Source organism: Peromyscus maniculatus, chromosome 22 (genome assembly GCF_049852395.1).
Source record: "Peromyscus maniculatus bairdii isolate BWxNUB_F1_BW_parent chromosome 22, HU_Pman_BW_mat_3.1, whole genome shotgun sequence".
Lineage (NCBI taxonomy): Eukaryota > Metazoa > Chordata > Mammalia > Rodentia > Cricetidae > Peromyscus > Peromyscus maniculatus.
In genome coordinates this window covers 56,238,417-56,261,863 of record NC_134873.1, presented here as the reverse complement: position 1 = coordinate 56,261,863, position 23,447 = coordinate 56,238,417, and the positions used below count along the sequence as shown (strand labels likewise).

General features: G+C 45.4%; 1 protein-coding gene and 1 pseudogene across 2 annotated transcripts in view; one reads left to right on the top strand and one right to left on the bottom strand.

Annotated features, from left to right (window-relative positions):
• The window catches only part of Stpg4 (sperm-tail PG-rich repeat containing 4), a 55,883-nt gene that overhangs the window by 5,846 nt on the left and 26,590 nt on the right, over nucleotides 1-23,447 (top strand). Inside the window, exons 2-5 of one of the 2 annotated variants that reach the window (XM_006986487.4) lie at nucleotides 1,548-1,607; nucleotides 4,057-4,314; nucleotides 16,567-16,631; nucleotides 16,865-16,919. In XM_006986487.4, the coding sequence (XP_006986549.1) occupies nucleotides 1,548-1,607; nucleotides 4,057-4,314; nucleotides 16,567-16,631; nucleotides 16,865-16,919 (438 nt within the window). The remainder of the gene's footprint in view (nucleotides 1-1,547; nucleotides 1,608-4,056; nucleotides 4,315-16,566; nucleotides 16,632-16,864; nucleotides 16,920-23,447) is intronic. The other variant, XM_016005054.3, reaches the window with a different exon arrangement.
• Nucleotides 10,179-10,748, bottom strand: LOC102921781 (large ribosomal subunit protein uL6 pseudogene; annotated as a pseudogene).

Sequence of the window (23,447 nt, the reverse complement as noted above, 5' to 3'; positions counted from 1 at the left end):
TTTGGAGCCTGTCCTAGAACTCGCTCTGTAGACCAGGCTGGCCTCAGACTCTGAGATCTGTCTGCCTCTGCCTCCCAAATGCTGGGATTAAAGGTATGTGCCACCATGCCCAGCTCATTTAAGGTTTTAATAATGTAAGGTTTTGTTTTTTTTGTTTTTTGTTTTTAATGACAATGAGACATGTCTGCTCCTGGCAGCACCAATCTACTTGAGAGAAGATGATGGGCACTGAAGAAACGCCATATGGAGTTTACTTTTTTGTGGCCAAAGTTAGCCACTGAGCAAGAAACTGCCCTTGCCTCAACTGCTGACAGTATGCTGTCCAAATTGGACAAGCAGGACAGAAAAGAAAGTAACTGCTGAACTTTGCTAAGACAAGGCAGGATAGTCTTTCAAAAATCCTGTTTCACAGAAAAGTCTATCAGATATTCTAGACCTGTAGGCTGAAGATGGATGCCCCAACATTGCAGAGGAACCTTGGGTGACTGTCCAGGCAGCCAGCTGTTTCTGTCACTTCTTATTTTTGGAAGTTGTTTGCTCTGCACTTCCTGTTTACTCAGGTAATATGTCCTTTTCAGGTCTCTGATGGAGTTGAAGACCAGATAATTATAGGTACAGTTTTCCTTGTTACCAGATTCAGAACAGAAACTCATAAAAGTGGTGTAAAGTGTATAAGGTTGAGAGATATAAAAGATAGTTTTGGTCTAGTAATGCAAATTAGAATAGAACGTGAATTAGGTACAACACTTTGGACTCACCAAGACAGGATAGATAATGGAGAATTTTCTCTGAATTTGTCAAATGCTAATGGACTAGACATTGTCAATGTAATTATTGCCTGTATATATTTGTATGTAATTATTGTATTTATTGCATATAGTTTTTCTATGTTAGCTAAAACCTTCACTTTTTATTTGGACAAAAAAGGGGAAATGTTGTATGATATTTTGTTTATGTTCTAACAAATAAAGCTTGCCTGGAGATCAGAGGGTGGAGCTAGCCACTAGTTAACCATAGAGGCCAGGCAGTGGTGGTATAAGCCTTTAATCCCAGCACTTGGGAGGCTCACATCTTTGATCCCAGTACATGGGAGGCTCATGCTTTTGATCCCAGCACTTTGGAAGTGGAGACAGGAATATAAAGTGGGTGGAGACAGGATCTCCCTCCCTCCCAATTTGGTCTGAGGATTTCTAGAGGTAAGAAGTCTCTAGTGGCTGCTGCTCTGCTTCTCTGATCTTTCAGCTTTCACTCTAATATTTGACTCTGAGTTTTTATTGATTAAGATTAATTAGGATCATGCTTCAAGCAATGCTTATTTTAATTTCACCAAAGGGATTTTGAGATACTTAAAAATAACTTACTAGCTTAACACTTTAAGGAAATAGTATGGGTGAAATATATCATTATGTATCTTTCATTTTCATGATAGCTAATAAATAGGTTTGGTAGAGGCAATTTAGTTTCTTCAAGTAAATATTTTATACGTCATATATAATTTCAAGAGATCACCTTCTAAACAAATAAGCAGATTTTGTGTTTGCTCATAGACACAGATCCGGAAGAGTTCAACTCTTGATAGAGAAGGATGGTGGAGGGTAACATTAACGGTGTGTATATTTCCACTCCTTCCCATTTAAGTTCTTTTTGTTCCTGTTAAGGTTTTAATCAGTCTTCTTTTTCAGTCGGCAACACTTAACTGTGAGAAAATGGTTTGTTCGGATCTACACAGGTTACATTTCCCACCTATGGCTTTAGGATTGGCCATAGGAACGAGAAATTAGCTTGAAGTGTTGGACATAGTGAGAGTTTAGAACTAGGGTTCCGGGTCCTTTACTGGGTCCCCAGCCAAGGCCAACCATGATCTCATGGTCTCTGTCGCACCTATTGTTGGAGGGGATTTGGCTTCAGATTTTATCGCTGATGGCAGAGAAGCCAGTCTGTTAACGTTGTGTCTTCGGGTGACCATTGCTGTGACACAACACCACAACCAAAGCAGCTTGGGGAGGAAAGGGTTTATTTTACTTACATGTCCACATCACTGCTCATCACTGAAGGAAGCCAGGACAGGGACTCACACAGGGCAGGAACCTGGAGGCAGGAGCTGAGGCAGAGGCCGTGGAGGGGTGCTGCTTACTGGCTTGCTCATCATGGCTTGCTCAGCCTGCTTTCTTATAGAACTCAGGACCACCAGCCCAGGGATGACACCACCCCCAAGGGGCTGGGCCCTCCTCCACCAATCACTAATTTAAAAAAAATGCCCTGCACACTTGCCAGCAGCCTGATCTTATGGAGGCATTTTCTCAATTGAGGTTCCCTCCTTTCAGATAAGTCTAGCCTGTGTCAAGACGAGCCAGCCCAGGTGGTCAGTGTATAAAGTACATGAAAACAAGCTGGTAGCCTATAAAAGAATGGGCAGTTTCTGTATTGTGGGCATTTTCTATCAAAATGCTTCAACGATAGAGGCAAATTCCAATTGAATTAATTTTAGCAGAAGAAATGGGATGAGCTGGAAAGCTAGGCACAGAATAGCAGGCACTGACACTTCAGCTCCAGCCACTCAGCCACCCTGCAGTCACGGTTGGAAGTACCAGACCTCTTCTTTGCCTATAGACCACGTGCTGTGTTAATTCATTCTCCTCCTGAGGCTGGTGTTAAATTCCACCTCACTCTCAATGCTCCTTAAAAACAGCACACCCAAATCTGAAAATAAAAAGCTGTTAAAAGGGACTGGAGAGATGGCTCAGTGGTTAAGAGCACTGGCTGCTCTTCCAGAGGACCCAGGTTCAATTCCCAGCACCCATGTGGCAGCTCACCACTGTCTGTAACACGAGTTCCAGGAGATCTGACACCCTCACACAGACATGCATGCAGACAAAACACCAATGCACATAAAGTAAAAATAAATAAGTAAAAAAAAACATACCTGCTTTTGGGGGAGCCTTTAGCTATCCAAGAAACTGCTCTGTACTCACTGGCCTGCATGGTCAAAGAAGGACTAACTTTTGGGCTGGAGAGACGGTTCAGCAGCTAAAGGTGCTGGCCCCTCAGGCTGAGGACGTGTGCTCAATCCCCAGCCCTCATGTGCTGGAGGGACTTTTTGTCCTCAGACCTCCACATATACACCGGGGTAATGCCAGTCTTCACTCTCCACACACACACACTATATATATAGGGTCTCACTCTATATCCTTCGCTGGTCTGGAACTCACTGTGTAGACCAGGCTAGCCTTGAACTTGCAGAGTTCTGAGGTTTAACCGTGCCTGCAATGGAGTTGAAAGGTAGCTTTTAGCGGTTACCCTTCTATATGCTCAGCAGTTGCTTCAGAAAGGAAAACATCACAGTGCCTTTGAAATATTCTTCTATCAAGAGTGTTTGGGGTGGGGGTGGTTGGAGACATGGCTCAGCAGTTAAGAAGAGCACTGGCTGCTCTTCCAGAGGACCAGAGTTCAATTCCCAGCACCCACATGGCGGCTAACGATTGCCTTAACCCCAGTTCTGAGGGATTCAACACCCTGCTCTGGCTTCTGTATGCACTGCACAAATGTGGCCAAACACCCTTATGCATCAAATAAAAATAAATGTTTCTAAGAATGTCTGTTAGGGGCTGGAGAGACGGCTCAGCCGTTAAGAGCACTTGCTGCTCTTGCAGAGGACCTGGGTTCAGTTCCCAGCATCTACGTGATAGCTCTAAATTGTCTATAATTTCAATTCCAGGGATCCAACACCCTATTCTGACTTCTGTGTGCACCGGACACGCATGTGGTGCACAGACACACATGTGATAAAACTCTGATGCACACCCTAATAGCACTTGGGAGGCAGAGGCAGGCAGATTTCTGTGAATTCAAGGCCAACCAGGACTACATAATGAGATCCTGTCTCAAAAATCAAAATTAAACAAAACAAAACAAAAACACTGATTCACATAAAATAAATAAATTAAGAGTATTTGTTAAAATTGATAAGAGTTTTTTCTTAAATTCAGAGACAAAGAAATGCCACGTAGAAATGGCTGTGCTGCACATGGTCTCACAACCGGTGTCGATTTCCCACAGAATACTCCAATACCTGGCACTTACCACATCAAGACTTTTCTTGAAGAGTCCCTATTAAACCCAGTGAAAGCAACCTACAACTTTAAAAACGAAGGAAGGAAAAGGATACCGCTTGTGCAGAGAAACGATCCAGTCCCAACCGACCTCCCGCATTACAAGCCTCCCGACTTCTTGGAGCTGTTGAAGAAGCAGATGGCCTCCTACTCGTTCAAAGACCGCCCCCGGCCAAACCCCACCACCCTGGTTGACAAAGACGAGGTAAGGAGCGGCGGTCAGAGAGGGGGTTCTGTGGGAAAAGCTGCCGATCGACCGTACACTGGGGGAAGGTGCGTTAGGTACAGGGAATAAACCCCACCCCCAAGGGGAACCCCTAGGATATCTCATTCCCTACAGCAATTGAACAAAGCAGAAGATGGCTTAGCACCCCGAACACTTGTTCATCCAGAGGACCCGAGTTTCGGTTCCCTGCACCCATGTCAAGCAGCTCACAGCTTTCTGTAACTCCAGCTCCAGGGGATCCAGTGCCACTGGCCTCCTCAGGCATCTGTATTCACGTCTATATACTTGCCTGCGCACGTGCGCGCGCACACGCGCACACACACACACACACACACACACACACAGACACACAAACCAGAGAAATCTAAAGATGGAACAAGGGCTTGCAAATGTGTCCAGTGAGATCTTTCCTGTGAGGTCTTAACCCAAGGAGAGTGCTCAGAGGCACATTCTGGCAGGCTCCCTCACCCGGGGAATCTTTGGATCTATCTGGCCTTGGGTCACACACTGGCCTCATGAGGCAGTTGATGCGGTGGCCTCTTCTAAACGGAAGGTGCTGTCTCTTGCTGATCAGCCTTATTAGAGTGTAAGCATAACCTTTAAAACTCTCTCTTGGCTGGAGTGCAGCTCAGGGGTAGATCCTCAGCTCACCACTCACAAAGCCCTGGTTGCTTGACCCTTAGCATCAAAAAAAAAAAAAAAAAAAAATTTTTTTTTTCTTACAGAACTGAGTCTGTAATCATGGAGGGGTCCAACTCCACTCAGATCCACCAAAAGTTCACTGATAGCCGAGCGCTGCTGTGTTTATGGGACTAGGCTGTGCCAAGGGCAAGTGCTTCTGGTCCAGAATAGTTCAGTAACAAGACAAGCCACGACAAATCAAGGGTTGAGATAAAGAGTGTGGCAGGGAGCCTCCAGAATACTTCAGTAACAAGACAAGCCACGACAAATCAATCAAGGGTTGAGATAAAGAGTGTGGCAGGGAGCGCCAGGGAGAAGAAGAGCTCAGTGTAGGCTGGGTGGGAAGTGTCAGTTAAGTAAGGCTTAGCTGGCCCCTGATGATAAACATGGTTTCTTGTAGGTGACTTTGTTGTTGTTGTTTGGTTTTGGGGACAGGGTTTCTCTGTGTAGTTTTGGCTGTCCTGGATCTCGCTCTGTAGACCAGGCTGTCCTTGAACTCACAGAGATCCCCCTGGCTCTGCCTCCCAAGTGCTGGGATTAAAGGCGTGCACCACCACTGCACGACATGACTCTTTTTTCAAAATTTATTTACAATTGTGTGTCTGTGTGTGGGTATGTGAACATGAGGAGAGGCCAGAGGTGCCAGGTCCCCTAGAGCTGGAGTTACAGGCAGTTGTGAGCTGATGGATATGAGTGCTGGGAACTGAGCTCAGGGCCTCTCCAAGTGTCCTTAACCACTGGGCTATCTCTCCAACCCCTCATGTAACTCAGTGCTTACCACAGGCTTCCTCAGACTCGCTTAGCTGGGAACCTTGAAGAAGGCTGAAGAGACGTTTCTTTTCTTTTTTCTTTTCTTTTTTTCTTTCTTTTTTTCAGACAGGGTTTCTCTGTGTAACCCTGTCCTGGAATTAGCTCTGTAGACCAGGCTGGCCTCAAACTCAAGAGATCCACCTGCCTCTGCATCCTGGGTACCAGAACGAAAGGTGTCCGTCACCAGGCCCTGCTCAAGACAGCACTTTTAACTGAGGGTTTTGACCACAAATGGAGCCCTCTTTCCCGTCTACCACAATGAGAGGGGCAGGCAGGGTTTTGGCAGCTGGAACCGAAAGGATGCACTTCTGGGCCCTTGCATAGCCTTTTTGAAGGGCTGTGTGATGAGTAGGTCTCTTCAAGGGACGTTGGCTTGTTTCTTCACTCATTTCCAGGCCTCCATGTCTTAAACGAAGAGAGGCTGGCTACCATCAGTCCTCAAGATTCAAGGCCACTGGCTGGACACAAGAGGTTGTAGCTGGGTACCGTGGTACACGCCTCTAATTCCAGACCGAGGCTGAGGCAGGAGGATCTCAAGTTCCAGATAGCTTGGGCTACATAATACTCTATCTTCAGCCAGGCAGAGACAGGCGGATCTCTGAGGTCTACACAGAGCCTGGTCTACACAGAGAGTTCCAGGACAGCCAGGACTACACAGAGAGATCCTGTCTCAAAACAAAACAAAAACCCTTTGTCTTCAAAAATAAACAAGAAAGAGTTGTGATTGCTAAGTGAACGTAAAGCTTCCAGCCGGATGTGGACCCACATGCGACATGGAGCTGCTTGCTAACGCCTCCCTGATCCGGACTATGAAAAGAGCAGACCGTAAGGTTCCTTGGGTAAACCTGACTCTGTTTGCTTCAGTGAACAAATACATACCCTGGGTTATACTTGGCTTTACGACTTGGTATCAGGTAACCGAGCTACGGGTGAAATCCTGCTGGCCACCTCGACTCCTAACTCGTTCTCTGCCATTTCCTCCCTCCTGCTTTCTCTCCGGCTCTTCACCCACCCCCAGGGCCAGCCAGAGGCTCACCGTGGAAATATCACACAGAAAACTGTGCCGGGCCCAACTGAAAACCTTAATTAAAAGACCCAGGAGCTGAGCTTACCCAGAGGGCCGGACGAGCCTTCTGCAAACATGGCCTTCCTGTCTCTTCATCTTGTCTCTTCTCCTCCCCCTCCCCGCGGCCCACAAAGGATTAAGTTCCAGAAGCCGGGGAGTTTGGTGTTTACCTCTGTGAAGGTATCTATCCGAGAATACGTTCAGAACGGAGACAGAAGAAATCTGTCTGCTCGCCTGTACAGTTCAAATTCTGATGTTTCAATAGCCAACCTCGATAGAAGAATTTGGATGGGGTAGGCATAGTATATGTACATCAATGCCATTTCCTAAAATAGTGTGGCAGTCTCAGTTTTAGAGGATAGCTCATCCATACTGGTGGCTTTTTGTTTGTGTTTTTGGTATTTTGAGATGTAAAAATGTGATATCTCTCTCCCCGCTGCCTGCTTTTTCCCACTGGTCCATGGTTCCTCCCCTTATTTCTGAAAGAATTCAGCTTCCTTTACTCTGTCCTCCCCCCCCCCCCCGCCCCCACAGTGATTTTAGTACCCATAGAAATGGCTGGCTGGCTTCTTGGTTTCTCCATCCCTATCTCAGCCACTCAGATTTTTTCCTCCAAGACTCATAATTTCAGCCCCCCATAGTGTCAATTAGATGACTCTTCTCCGGTCACCATCTAGCATCCCCGCCCCCATTCCACCCGAACTCACTCATTCTTGCACTTTTTACACTGCTCTCACCCATCTCGTGTTTCCTCTCTGTCACAAGCTTAAATTTCACACTCAGTCACGACGCCCCCTCCCCATTTCCACCGTCATCATCTCTGGCTTGTTTGGCGAAGCCACACCTTGGCTAAGCCTAACTGTGTGCCTGGCAGCTGTGTCCATGTTCTCAAGGGACTGTCTCAGTTTTTAAGGCCTTCGCAGCCAGTGAGATCAAACGGCTTCTTAGTCTGTTGACATCCTCACTCCTACGGGGGGCCCTATCTCTCATCCTTTCTCTGACACCTCTTTCCAATCCGTCTTGGTTCTTCTTCTCGGCCTTCTTCACTATTTCCGCTCCTCTGTCCTATCCTGTTCACCTCGGCATGCCCAGGAATTCATGATCTTCCGCATCTGCACTGTCCCCCTGGAGAGTGAGCTCAGCCAGTCTCCGGGTAGTGAACACCGCCTACCGGTCAGTGATGGCCGGAATTCATGTCGACAGTTCCGAAATCGCCTGCCCAGATGTGTCCTTGAGTCCCCCTGCCTCTTTGATCTCTTGTGCTTGAAAGGTGACTGCAGGGTTTCTCAGCCTCAGGACTCCTGCCGTGTTGGGTAAGTCTTCCTGTGGGAGGGCTATTCTGCACGTCATCACTGGCCTCTACACCTCAGATGCCATTGCTATCCTTCCCTCCCAGTTTTAGTAACCCAAACCTTGCCAAGTGTCCCTGGTGGACCGCAGTGCTCCGGCTCCTGACCCTGGGTAGCGGCGCTGTGATGTGTGTGGCCTCGAAACACTTTTCCTGGGGGTTGACAGGCCTGTTGGGAGTGGAATTTGCTTGCTCAATTTCTTCCTTAGCAAATTCATGCTGGGCCCATAGGAATGCTGCTGCTGTCCTTTGCCACACAAGCTGCTCTGTGTTCTGTGGCTCCATCACATCGCTTTTCCAGTTCCCAGGGGCCTTTCGTGGAGTCCTTAGATTTTTCAGCATGTGGTTATCTGTGACAACATGTTGCTCCTTGCTCTGCAAAATGTATTTTTGTGAATTCCCCAAGGCCTGGGCTGTTTTCCTCCCAGAGAAGGTTCACTTTTTCCTTTGAAACTTGAGGGGAGCTGTTGAGCTGGCCCTGCTCAGAGGGGACCATTTCTTTGGTGATGACTCACTTCTGCAATGCAGACCTTAATCAGAGTCTATGCAAAGAACTAGCCCAGGGTTATATTTCCTCAAGTGTGGGGTTCTCTTTCTGATTCCCCTTGATATCAAGGCAGCCCTCTTCAGTCCGTTGGCAATGGGGTGAGGTGGGAAAGGCTGGCTCTCAGGAACTAACCTTTTGGGGTCTCAAAGGCATATGGGTGGGGTTCTTTTAGACTACTCTACCCTATCATTGGTTGGCCCAGGTTTTGGCCTCTAGGTACTTCTGGGGCTCTGTAGTTCCCTCAGACTCAGCTGTACTATTATGCTTGATTCAGTCTGTACCAGCAAACATCAGCAGGCTAAAGCCTTTATCTCCCTGGTTTTTCACTGTCCTTTGGAGTCTTATTCCTATTACCTTATCAGCAATGTCATGTCTGTGCACATTTAAATGCTCTTCCTTGTTTTTAACATTTTATCCCCCCATTTAGTTGCCAGTACTAAGAAAACTCATCTGAATCACCTAACCCATCACTGGCAGGAACTAGGGCTTTCCAGAACCTTTCCCAAACTATTTTGAACTCTCTACACATCATTTTTCATAACAGCAGACAAATCTGATGTTCAGACGGATCTTTCGCACTCAGCCACGCCCTCACATGTGGAGTTACTGAGGATGGCACAGGCAAGGCTCTAAATCTGTCCGTCTGTCCCAAGGCAGGAAGTGCCGAGCTCCGAGGCCACCTGCGGAGTGGGCGTGTCTTACATCTTAAATGCCCCTGGTGTATTTCAAACAGAAATCTGAATCCTGAGACTTAAGTACAGGCATTCCAGCTTGAAATAAACATGATGGAGGGATTCAGGATAGCTTCAAGTCAGCTCCCCCCACCCCGAAAGAATGTGGTTCCACAATGAACGGACTAGGAGAAGGTGGTGGCACTGTCCAGCCTGCAGCCAGCGACTGAGCACAAAGCCTGTCCCCCGAAAGAAGGTGGACCCACTACCGTAAAGATGAACCGCTTCTAGAAAATGCTGGCCAATGCGTCATCCACACCTGCCTTCGAGGGTGAGAACAGGCCGTGTTCTCTTACCATGCAGTTGAAACAGACATTCTGGTTTCCAGATGGGCAGAGGACAGGGGCTAGCGTCTCACCACAAGCTACAGCACCGACCGGAAGACCAAGGGACACTTGGCTTCAGCTAGTAATTCGTCACAAAGTAATAGTGACAGTGGGGACAGTTTCCCTGATGACCAAAAACAGTGTGCGGAGGGGACAAGAAAGAGAGGTCCTCGTCATGACGAATGTGAAGAGCAGTTGGTGGAGTGTTTTGTAAGGCAATTCGGCAACCTAGAAATCTTTTTTTTTTCAATACAAGTCTTTTATTGTCCCCACAGACACCCCAAATCGTACTTATAATTCAGGATCCTGTTTCTGGAGCTGGGTAACTTAGGTCTTACTCATCAGCCTGCCTCACTGTTCCCTTTTCAGACACACAGATGCCACCCCGAAACTTTCATGTCCTTGTTTTTAACTGTTGCGGCTTGCTGAATTAGAGCTGCTGAATTTGAAACAAGTTCAATGCCATTTTCTTCAAGGGTTAATTCATCCTTCTGGGCTGGAGAGAAAGAACGAACAACTGTCCTCATCCGCACCCTGCGGACGTATTTTCACCCCCAAAATTTCAGATTTCAACCAAAGACCCATTCTCCTGAATAACGACATGGATGGAGAAGTGAGCATACACAGACCTCATGTGGTAACAGAAGCCCAGCGTGATATCATTGATCATGTTCTGAACGTGACTGCAGATGGTCAGTGACCAGCTCCTTTCTGTTAGCCCATTTCTGTTACCCCACCTGGAGCCTCTTCTTTTTCTTGCCAAGGAGACTCAGCTCCACGTTGTTTGATGGAAGTCCCTCTGGAAGGTTCCTCTGGGGCCCTTCGCAATGACTGTGTGCCCCTTCAGAGTGATGTTGACATTTTCTGGAATGACGATACTCTGATAACTGAGAATGGGCTTCATTCTCGAAGTAGATGGGGCAAAGAGCAGCAACCTAGAAATACTTAAAATACAAGTAGCCTTAACTGTGGTGACACCGAGTTAGGTGGTCTAGGGAGCATGCTCACTTTAGTGAGATCTACAGTCTCGCTAGTTCATCGAGTGCTTATATAACACAGTAGCATTGTTTGTACTTCATTTAATTAGATCCCCACGCATCCATGCGGCGGCACTAGGCACCCCACTAAAAACAATGAGGCGTTGATGTGAGAGCCCCCCAAGTCATCATTAAATGAAGAAGGTAAATGTAAATGAATTTTATAGCCTAATCCATTTGTGCAAATGAAAATAAGTGCACACTTGGGTGAGGTTTATTTCCCCTTTTCCTCGAGAAGTGCGTAATCATGATTGGTGACCCCCCATTTGGGGAGTGGGCCTAAAGGGGGGCAAAGAGACTCCGCCTTGGTCTTTCTGAAGAGCTGGAGTTGTTTCCAGGGTGGGAGCCCCACACTTTCTCAATTGTGCTCATTTTTAAAGAAAAAAAAAAAAAAATCCCAACTAACGCTGTTCTCCTGTCCGGCGCTCTCTCTCGTTCTTCCTATGTTCCAGTTTAGAGAGTCGCGGTTTGACTTCGTAGCTTAGGAATATGTCTATGAAAATCACAAACAAATGAAGTGGGAAACGACCGGAAGCGCCTGCCTCCATTAGCGTTTGTGTTGCCTGTGAGGAGCTCAGGTCATGGACAAGGACATGGATTTGGTGACACTGCCTAGGGAGAGACAGCCAGGTTGGAACCTTTCTAGACTAAGTTGATGGTACCTGATGAGGAGGGGGTGGTCCAGTCATCACAAGAGCTCAAGATTCAACAGCCTGAGTCGGATCCCTGGATTCCATGGCTGGAAAGAAAACTGACTCCTGAAAGTTGTCCTCTGACCTCTACACACATGTCACCTGATATATGCACAAGGTACTCACACACACACTTACATCACACACACACACAATCATGCACACACACTCTTACACACTCATGCACACACTCACACACTTATACACACCACACACAATCATGCACACACTCATGCATACACTCACACACTTATATACACTCTTATATCACACACAATCACGTACAACACTCTTACACAATCATGTCTATACTCATGCACACACTCACACACTTATACACACTTACATCACACACAATCATGCACACACTCTCGCACACTTATGCATACACACATCACACACAATCATGCACACAAACACTCTCACACACACACTCACACTCATGCACACACACTCTCATACACTTATGCACACACACAAATACACACACATATTAAATAAATCTTTTTAAAAAGGAAGAAAATGTAGAGTAGATGAAGCATGGATTTATTGCTAGAGTGGACATGGCCGCAGGAAGACTCTGAGCTTGGGGATATTTCAGCAACATCCTCCAAAACTGAAAAGTAAAGAGAACAAAGATTGAAAAACTTCAGAGTGCCCAAGCTCTACAAAATGTGTTGAATGAACTTGTGAAAGGAAGGGAAGAACTATTTTTAAAAAAAGATGTTTCTCAGACAGTATTAGGTACCAAGCAAAAACTCTGAAAGAAGCTGGAGGTGAAAACATCCACTAAAAAGTCAGGCTAAATCTTCTACCCAACTCCTTTGCAGACACCTTGCCAGCAAGGAGAGACTGGGGTGGCATGTTTAAATGTCCAGAGAGAACAAATCCACCAACCTAGAATTCTGGACCCCAGGAAACGGCCTTCCAAAAGGGATAGAGAAATAAAATCTTAGATCAACAAAAATGGAGGAAATTTATCACTAGTAGACTCTGCAAGAAACATTTAGAAAAAGTGTCGGAGGCCAGGGAGGTAGTTCCTTTGGTAACGTGCAAGAGGACCTGCGTTTGGACCCCCAGGCACCATGCTTCGGAGTCGGGTGAGGAACAAACCTCACATCTGTAACCCAGTTCTAGGAGCAGACACAGGAGCATCCTTGCAGTTAGCTCACTGGCCAGCCTGCCTAGCCACTCAGTGCTCCCGAGAGTCATCGGGAGAACCTGTCTAAAACAAAACAAAACAAAACAAAACAAAACAAAACAAAACAAAACAAAACAAAACAAAACAAAACAAAACAAAACAAAACAAAACAAAAAACCAAGATGGTGAGCCACTGAGGAATCACATGATGTTGACCTCTGGTATTCTTTCTCTCCCCTCTCTCTCTTCACACACACACACACACACACACACACACACACACACACACACACACACACACACGGGCATTCCACACACACAATCACATTTTGGTTTTTTTTTTTTTGTTTTTTTTTTTTCGAGACAGGGTTTCTCTGTGTAGCTTTGCGCCTTTCCTGGAGCTCACTTGGTAGCCCAGGCTGGCCTCGAACTCACAGAGATCCGCCTGGCTCTGCCTCCCGAGTGCTGGGATTAAAGGCGTGCGCCACCACCGCCCGGCCACAATCACATTTTGAAAGAAGTTTGTTTAAAAAAAAAAAGAAGAGCCGGGTGGTGGTGGCGTACACCTTTAATCTCAGCACTTGGGAGGCAGAGCCAGGTGGATCTCTGTGAGTTCGAGGCCAGCCTGGTCTACAGAGCAAGATCCAGGAAAGGTGCAAAGCTACACAGAGAAACCTTGTCTTGAAAACCAAAAAAAAAAAAAAAAAGAAAAGAAAAAAAAAGAAAAAAAAAGAAAGAAAAAAAAGAAAAGAAAAAAAAAAAAGAAAAAGAAACCCTCCCCCATAATGATATATGTCAGAAACTTAACTCTACATTGCTGAAACGAAGAGCCATTGAAGGACTACATCCAGGTCAAAGTTTTCATTGTTTCATTTTTGTCTATTGACTAGTTTTTGTTTATTGGGGAGGAGTCTTGATGTGTAGTCCAGGCTGACCTTGAATTCATGCTCCTCATTCATTTGCCTTCTGAGTGCTGGGGTTACAAGTGTGTACTATCACACCTGGGTCCTATTCTAATTTACTTTTTATTCTTTTTGTTTTTTGGGGTTTTTTTTGTTGTTGTTGTTGTTTTGATAGTTTGAGACAGGGTCTCTCTGTGTAGCCCTGGCTGTTCTGGAACTCACTGGCTTCAAACTCAGAGATCCACCTGCCTTTGTATCTGGTGATGCATATTTATAATACACATAAATACTGTATGTATGTGTGTGCTTATCTATAAGTGCAGTGAATGATAATGGCACAGATTCAGGAGGGGAGAATTTTTTTTACATAGACAGGCTCTCTCTATGTAGCCCTGTCTGTCCTAGAACTTACCATGGAGACCAGGCTGGCCTCGAACTCACAGAGATCCGCCTGTCTCTGCCTCCTGAGTGCTGGGATTAAAGGTGTGCGCCGCCACACCCAGCTTTTTAAACTTAACATTTTACTCCAGCCCGGAGCCTGGCTTTAATTCCCCAGCCTCCTGTGTAACAGGGCACTTCTTTGTCTACAAGATGGCATAGTGTCTTTTGAGAGGACGCTGGGATTCAGTACGGGATGTGCTTTGCAGATTCTAGGGCAACCACCAGTCATAGTTAAAGAAAACACTAAAGGGGCCGTGCTAAGAGGGGAGAGGAAAACCGAGGCGCAGAACACGCTCGAACTTAGAGGGGAGAAGAACACGGAACACTAGAAAGAGAAAAGGCATTTTCAAAACTCAACCCCATTCATGATAAAAACAAAACAAAGCAACAACAAAAAAACTCACTATCAGTCGGGGCCAGGGAGACAGCTCAGAGGTCAGGAGCACCGGCTGCTCTTCCAGAGGACCCAGGTTCAATTCCCAGCACCCACATCGTGGCTCACAACTCCCTGTAGCTCCAGTTCTAGGGAATGACCTCTGACCTCCATGGGCACCAGGTGTGTATATGGTCCACAGACATACATGTGTGTAAAATACTCACACACATAAAAAAGTCTAAAAAAATAAAATAAACATAACATATAAATCCCTCCTAAAGTGCAATGGTAAGAAAGTGACTCAAGATTGGGGAGACGGCTCAGTGGTTAAGACACTTGCCACCATGACTCCCGGAAGTTGTTCTCTGACCTCCACACTCGCATGGTGCACACAGCTTGTCGTGAATCACACACACACACACACACACACACACACACACACATACACACACACTAAAAAATGGGCCAAATACCCTAGCAGACATTAAAGAAAATATGCAGATGGCAAACAAGTTTGTATGTCATCGGGAAAATGACCATCAAAATATCAACCCCAGAGTGGGATCCCACTGCCCACCAAGGCCGGAACACAGACACCACCAAGTACGAACAGCAGGGACTCTGGTCCATAGTAAATGGGAACACAGAGTTGTGGAGTCACGTTAGAGACAATTTTTCAAACGTTTTACATCCCTTTACCATGTGATTCAGCCATTTCATGCCTTATTACCGATAGGATTTGAAATCACACACACACACACACACACACACACACACACACACACACACACACCCCAAACTCATATGATGGTTATAGAAGCTTTGCTCATGATTGTCAAGTCTTAGAAGCAGCGAGGAAGCTCTTCAGCAGTTAACAAAGATGTGCTGTGGTACATCCAGACAACAGAGTATCATTCAGCTCTAGAGAACTGTGTTTTGAAGCCATAGAAAGACATACAGGAAGCCTAATATGTGTTCAGTGAATGATGCTGCTCTGAGGAGATCACCTACTGTGTGGTTCTAATTACATCATCATCAGTGTTATGAGCTGAGTGTCAGCAGTTTTTATTTCATTATTTCTTTTTTTAAGACAGTCTTGTATAGCCCACATTGGCCCAAAATTTCCTATGTAGATGAGACTGGCCCTTAAGCTGTCTCCACCTCCTGAGTGGTGGAATTCCAGGCCTGTGTAACCTCATCGAATTTGCGCTGTGCTGGGGATCAAACCCAAGGCTTTGTGCACGCTCAGCAAGCACCCTGCCTCCTGAGCTACAACCCCTACTCTGTAAGCTTTCTCATTGCATCTGCTCCTAGTGCTGCTATCTCAGCCTTGGGTTTTTTGCTTAATCCAGGATAGAAACCAGGAGGAAGCAAGAATACCATCCAAACGAGGCTTTCCTGGGGCGTGTTCTCCTGTCTGATTAATACAAGCATAGAGCTCTCGAGCTGGTTCTTAAGGATGCAGAGAGCAAAGCTCTATAGACAGGAAGGCAAGCGGGACCCCAGGATTTCTCACACAGCTTGACTGTTCTTCAGTGAAGGCCATTGATCTTGTCCTTGACATGACAGTCTGGCATGTGCATTGTTTTGAGTCTGTGTCTAGCTCACAAAAGATGGCAAAAGTGCTTACAACTGTTACCTCAGAAAGATCATAATATATTGGTCAAGTTCAGACAAATTGCATATGCAAGTATTGCAAGAAAGCGTGGCGGGGGGAACGGCTCTTGTATGTGGTCACTTACATCTTTGAAGACAGCCTACATCCTAGAGACACTTCTTGACCAGATGTTAGGGCCATCCTACTCAGCTCTGGTGGGGGTGGGGGTGGCAGAGGCAAGTGGATTGCTGTGAGTTCAAGGCCAGCCTGGTCTATATATTGAGTCCCAGGACAGCCAAAGTTGCACAGTGAAATCCTGTCTCAAACAAACAAACAAACACCATTCGTATATGTGAAAAGTGAATACATGCTGACTGTCTTGAAGCTCCGTTTTTGAAAGTATACCTTTTCCAGTCGTAGAGAAAACATGGGGAAATGTTGTGTGCCTGTACAATCAAAGGTTATGAATGAAGGTAATGTGGTGAGCTTATGAGCTGTATTAACCTGTCATCGTCGTGTCTGTCCCCTCTCTGTAGTCACTCCAGCTTTGCCCAGGACAGTACGAGATACTCCCTGCACCTGTTCCCAAGGCTGCTTCCAGGTAACTATTAGCCCATCGAGCTACTTTGGATCTCACACGAGACCTCATATTTGCATATGTGGCCATGTACTGATCCTGGTGGCTTTCAAACCTCACCGTGAACCTCATATCCAGATTAATGTTTTAAAGTATTTAATGAGATATGAGCAATAAATTAACAAAGATATCTTCACTTAAAAATAGATTTAGAAAACCATTTTTAATTGATTATTATTATTAATTTTTACATATAGGAGCTTCGTATTTCGTTCTGCGGTTCAAAGATTCCCACCGAACTATTTCACACCTGTAAGTAAAATGTAGAGCATTAGTGCAAAGCGGACTTGATGCTTACTCCTAATGTATTATCATTTTGCTCACATAATAGTAAGCGATGACTGAATGATTAAGGCAGTTAATACCAGCTATACATGTTAGTTCCATTCTACATAACTGCGACAAAAATACCTGCCCAAAGCAACTTAGGTGAGGGGAGGGTCTAATTTCGACTCATAATTTCAGAAACTTTAGCACACCGTGGTGGGGAAGGCATGGTGGAGTTCATGGTGGTGGAAGCCGGAGTTCATGGTGGTGGAAGCCAGAGTTCATGGTGGTGGAAGCATGCAATGCTGGCTTGTTCACATCACCGTCACATTCACAGAATGTACAGTGCCAAGCGTGAACCCTAATGTCATTACGGACCTTGGGTGCAGAAATAGCGGGCCAGAACCAGAAGTGGGTGCAAGCTTCAAAGGTCTGCCCCAGGGACCTGCTTCGCCCAGCCATGCCTTACCTCCTAAAGGCTCCACGGCCTTCAAAGTAATGGCACAAGCTGGGGACTGGGCATCTAATTCATGAGCCTGTGAGGGACACTGACTTTCGAGCCATAACAGTCTGGTTCTGGGCCCTCGAGACTCACGGCCGTCTCAGAACACAAAGTGAATTTAGTCTACCTTTAACCTGTCCCAACCCCGTGGACAGTCTCCGCGATCCCACCACCAATCAAAGATCCAGAGTCTTTTTGGGTACTCAGGGGCAAACTCTTAGCTGTGGGCCCCAGTAGGGTAAAAATACAAGTTTATGTATTTTCAATGTTCAGTGGCACAGAGTGAAAGAGTCTCTCTCCAAAGGGGTGAGTGGGGACACAAAAAGGAAAAATGAGCCCAAAGTGAGGCCCACAGCCCGCAGAACAAACGTTATCGGGCATGTGGTGGAATCGTCTGGACTCTGACAGGTTCGAGTTCCGCATTCATACAGCTTTGACGTTTGCAGCCTGTGTGACCCTCGTCCATCTCCGCTGGGTACCCGCACTTTTCCTTGGCAGACATCTTGTATTCTTGGCATCGCCAGCAACATCCTGATGTCTCCATTACAGCTTAGACTTCGCTTCCACAGCTTTCTGCACAGCCGTCAGGGGCTACCTGCAGGGAACACAACCTTGTTACACATTGCGCATTGCCCGGCTTCTCCGGAACCTTGGTGCAAGCCTTGCCGACCCGTCGCTTTTGCTGAATGCATGCCCACAAAACCAGAGCCGTACAGATACCACCAAGCTTTTCTACCAGCTCCAGATGGACTGTTGCTGCCCTGGCCTCCCAGCGCCGGTGTGGCTAAACCTGGAAGAACATTTCCCTTTGTACCCATTTCCAGCAAAGCGCTCTGGCCCTTTTTAAACGGGAAGTCTTTTGAATGCGTTTTGTAGTTTTGCATCCTGGCTCTCTCAATAGTTGGGGTCTTGCCCTCAAGGCATCTTTCCTATTGTCCCAGTGCGAAGTGCATGGTTTCTCCTAAATGTCTCCCGTCTCTCTAACCGCTGCTGCTTTGTCGGTAGTTCTTGCTAGCCTACAACTTTAACTGTATTCACGCTTCTTTTTTCATCAAGCTGCGCGTTTTCCAAATCCCCCTGCTCATCTCTTCACCCTCTCTCATTGTAAATCTAGCAAGAAGCAGCCAGCCGCAACCATGCCATAGCCTGACTGCTGTTCGGAATTTCTTCTTCCACATTAATCGGTCCATTTCTTTTTAATTTGGTCTCACTTCAATTTTCAGGACATGGGAAGGACGCGAGCCATTTTTAAAATATTAATTTTTGTTTTGTCAAAACGTAGCACAAATGACCGCAGTCTGATTCCTGACAGATTCTCATTTCCTCCTGAGACCCGTCTACTGTATGCATGTCTGTCACATTCCAGTGTTTCCAACTCTCACCGGAATGGCCCATCATGCTCTGCACACAGATTCCAGGGCATCTACAGCCTGCAGGTCCAAGTTCCCACACGTTGATTTTACGAACCAGTCCCCAAAGCCTGGGAACTACAGGGCCTGCTTCACCTCAGCAATGATTCCAACTCTCAGTGCTGATATTTTTTTGGGGGTGGGGTAGGAGTGCTTGTTGTTGTTGTTTTACTTTTTTAAAAACTGTTTTAGACGTATTTATTTTATGCATATGAGTGTTTTGCCTGCATGTGTGTATGCATGCATCATGTGCATGCCTGTTGCCCACAGAGGTCAGAAGAGGACATTGGATCCTCTGGGATTGGAGTTATACATGATTGTGGGCTACCAGGTAGGTGCTGGGAACCAAATCCTCCCAAAGTGTAGAGGACCTGTGCTATCTCTCCAGCCCATGTTGTTTTCCCTTGAGACAGGATCTTATTTCGTAGTCTGGCTTGAAACTGTGTTAGACCAGGCTCTCGGTGAGCTAACAGGGATCCACCTGCCCCTGTCTCCCAAGTGCTGGACCTAAAGGTGTGCAGCTCCACTCTAGTACCGATTTTTCTGTATTAGCTGCTTTTCACATTGCAGGCACCAAGACAACTTAAGGGAGCCCACAGTTTCGGAGGGGTTTCAGTTCATCACGACAGGGACAGCGCATTCACAGAAGTGGCTCCATCAGTGACTTGTGGGAGTGGGTAGTGGGGGGGTGGGAGTCTCCACATGGCACAGGCCAGAAAACAGAGGAGTAGCCTAGAGCCGTGAGCTAGTATGACCTGTAAAGACCTGCCCCTCTGTGATCCAATCACTAACCAGGACCCACCTAAAGGCTCCCTAGCCTCTAAAACAGTGCCACAAGCTGGGAACCGAGCACCCAAAACATGAGGGTGCCCCCCTGCAGGGGACATTTCCAGTTCAAACGCTAACAACATATATAAAGTAGACACCTGCGAATTTCATTGTGACTATCTCATTCATAAAAAGCTATAGAAGAAGATGTCCATCTCTTTAAATATGTATTCTTACACACACACACACACACACACACACACACACACACACACACACTATAATTTACTGTATGGCACTGTGGATTTAACTCAATGGTATCTCACTTGCCCGGCATATGAAAGGGCCTAGGTTGAATCATCAGTACCTAAAAAAGAAAGAAAGAAAGAAGAGAGAAAGAAAGGTTGACTGATTACTGTGTAATTTAGTGACTTTAATTAATAACAATGCACTATACTGTTGGAAATCATCAATAAAATAGACTTTGTTTTCATACAAAAATGATAGCTAGGAGGTAATGCACTTATGAATGATTAATTAACTCGATTTTTTAACAAGATTTTATTTATTTTTTTATTTACTGTGTTTGTGTTTATCTATGGAGTCCAGAAGAGGGTGTCAGATCCCAGAAGTGGGGTTCCAGCTGGTTGGGAGCTGCCTGATGTTGGTGCTGAGACTAGAACTCAGGTCCTCTGGGAGAGCAATAACGGGTCTTCACAGCTGAGCCATATCTGTGACCGTTCTAACAAGGATTACACAATGCCAATAGTACATTTATCCGTGTAAAAAAACTAGTCTGGGGAAAAAATAACCAAATGTGATTTCTTAAAATATTTTTATTCTCACCGAAAATAACACATGAGTCAAATGTCAAATGTCCATTGATGCCACAGAGCATAATAGCAGGCCCTTTCTGTCTCCCTCCTACATCCACTTCCTTGAGGGTGATCATCTTCAATTACCATAGCTACTTCTTCTGATATTTTCATCCATATTTCTTTTTTTTTTTTTTTTTTTTTTTTTTTTTTTTTTTTTCCATCACAGGCAATTTATTTTGTTCTATTCATTCACAGTTAATACAGAAAATACTTGGAAACATTTCCATATAATGTTTGACACAGAAATCATCAAATAGAAGTATACAATGTTGACAGGAGGCAGTACATTTATAATTTATAACCCCAAATGTATTTATAAATTAGAAATGGAAAGATCTACAAATGAAATTATGAAGGTTCACCAAAGTCATTTAATCTGTCAGTTTCTCATTCATTTTTATGTCTTAATAATATTCTATTGTATGAATAAGCCACATTTTATTTCTCTCCAGTATTTGATAGCTATTTGAGTTGTTTTAACTTTTTTAGTATTAGCAACACACTGCTGTAAACCTTCATGTACATGTTTCATAGGTGCACATTTTCAGTAGTTTGAGGATATATTCCTAAGGGTAGAATTATTGAGTAACAGAGTAACAATGTTTTGCATTTTGACCAACCATCAAACTGTTTTGCCAAAGTGGCACACCATTTTACAATCTCATCCATATTTCTTACACAACTAGTTTTTAAACATTTAGGCACGATCTCTCAGTTCTCTCTGTATGGGATATGATCCTGTAGCTCTCAACCCATCCCCTCCCCCATACACACACAGCATTTGATACATTTTGATTTTGCTCCCTGTCAAGTCATATACTTCTAGAACTTTTCATTCTCTTGACATCAGTAACTGCTTTAATTTAGTTTAGTTTGTTAAGAACTCCAGCTTCACAAGACAAAACCAACAGCAATGCAACAACAAGAAATTCTTCCCAGAAACACTCAAAGGCATCCGATCATTTTTCAGTTGCTTTTATGTTTTTCTCCTCTGGAGAGGCATCCCCGCCCCACCCACAACATCCTGTTGTCTTCTTGTAGTCTAAACTCATGCTTTCTAGCCTCGTGCATGGTCTTTCTGGAACATTCCTTCATCATCACCTTGGCTATGTCTTGCTGCGTGCCACTCTCTTGGTAGAACACACTGCTTCCCCTCCTTCTCAACTTGAAGGTGGCTCCTTTTTGGAGGCTTCAGATCTTCTAAAATGTGGCGTGGAGACACTATGTCCCCAGTTCTGTAGTAAAATAGCACAAGACACTCGACTAACATTCTTTGCAAGTATTCCGGAATGTTTCTTGGGTGGAGGTCCTTGCCCTGGTCTCTTCTCAGACACGACTTTATCCATTCCATCTTCTGAATAAAATCATTTTGGTGACTTGGAACATCCTGTCCTTCAGAAGAGGGAAAAGAATACTTTGAGGAAAAATGTTCACAGGCAAAGAATTAGCCTGGGGCTGTGATTCACGTCTATCTTGAAAACACATTCCTGGAGCGGCTGTGGGTTCGCTTTGGACCCATAAACTTGTAAGCTGCCGAGAGCAGAGTCCTCTGACCCCGGCAGTGGAAGGACAATGGCCTATGGTGTGAGTGTGGAAGACAATGGCTTATGGTGTGAGCGTGCTAGCACAGAATGCTTGTGCGGTGTGAGCGTGCAAGCACAGAATGCTTGTGTGGTGTGAGCGTGCAAGCACAGAATGCTTGTGTGGTGTGAGCGTGCAAGCACAGAATGCTTGTGTGGTGTGAGCGTGCAAGCACAGAATGCTTGTGTGGTGTGAGTGTGCTAGCACAGAATGCTTGTGAGAAGATCTTACTGCCAACCTTCCGGCAACAAATGCAAGAACTTAAGCCAGATAAACTCACAAACTCTTATACTTAGGCCATTGTAATCCAATTTCTTATCTGAAAAACTTCCTGTGGCTGACATTATCATTTAGTTTAATTTCCGTAGAAATTAACATGAAAGTTATAGAACGGTTAGGGACTCGGCCCTGGAAGGAGCTTCAGGAGTTAACTGTGCATTGGTTTCTGGCTCTAGGCATGGTATTCTGTATCAGCCATACACTGTCTCATTCACCCCTCACCACTTGAGGAGGTAGAATTTATTTATCTCTATTTGGTAAGCAGAAATTCTTTGTGGAGATGCATTGCTTAAAGTCACATGGTTATTGAAGGGAGAGTTAAGACTTAAACCTAGCCTATAATGATCGAAAAAACATGAGCTGTAGGCTATCATGTCTAGGGAACGACAACAGTCTTCAGGCAGGAGAAGCTGACCTGGGGTCCAGTGGTTGCGATTGTGTCCATCTGTCCCTTAACATTATTAGGGAGCTAGATATTTGGAGGGATGGTAAAGTTCAACATCAGGGAATTAACTAAAACTGTATCCAGAGGACTTTGCTCTGGAACCTAACTCCTTCCTCATATGGAATGCCGGCCACTGGACATTTTCCCCTTGGGCAAAAGATTGGTGGCATTAGTACAGTGGCATATGCCTACAGTGCCAGGCACTTGGGGGTCAGAGGCAAGAGAATTGCTTGAGTTCAGGAGTTCAAGGGTGGCTTAGATTACATAGAAATGATATACAAGGCAAGATGTACATATAGGTGAATGGTACAGTATTTGCCTAGCTTGTGAAGGACCCTGGATTCAATAGTCAGTGTCCTTCTACTCCACCAACCACCAAAAAGAAAGACGTAATTTAAAATCGTAATGGAGTTTATCCTATGGGACAATCTCAGGAAACCAGAGGGAAGAGAACCACATACTTGATCCCAGGAAGTACACGGAGGTGTTGTGGAGTTGGCTGATCTCAGGATATCTGTCTTAGTGTTTTACTGCTGTGAAGAGACACCATGACCACGGCAACTCTTAGGAAAGAAAACATTTAATTGGGGCTGGCTTCCAGTTTCAGAATCCATTATCATCATGACGGGAAGCATGGCAGCATGCAGGCAG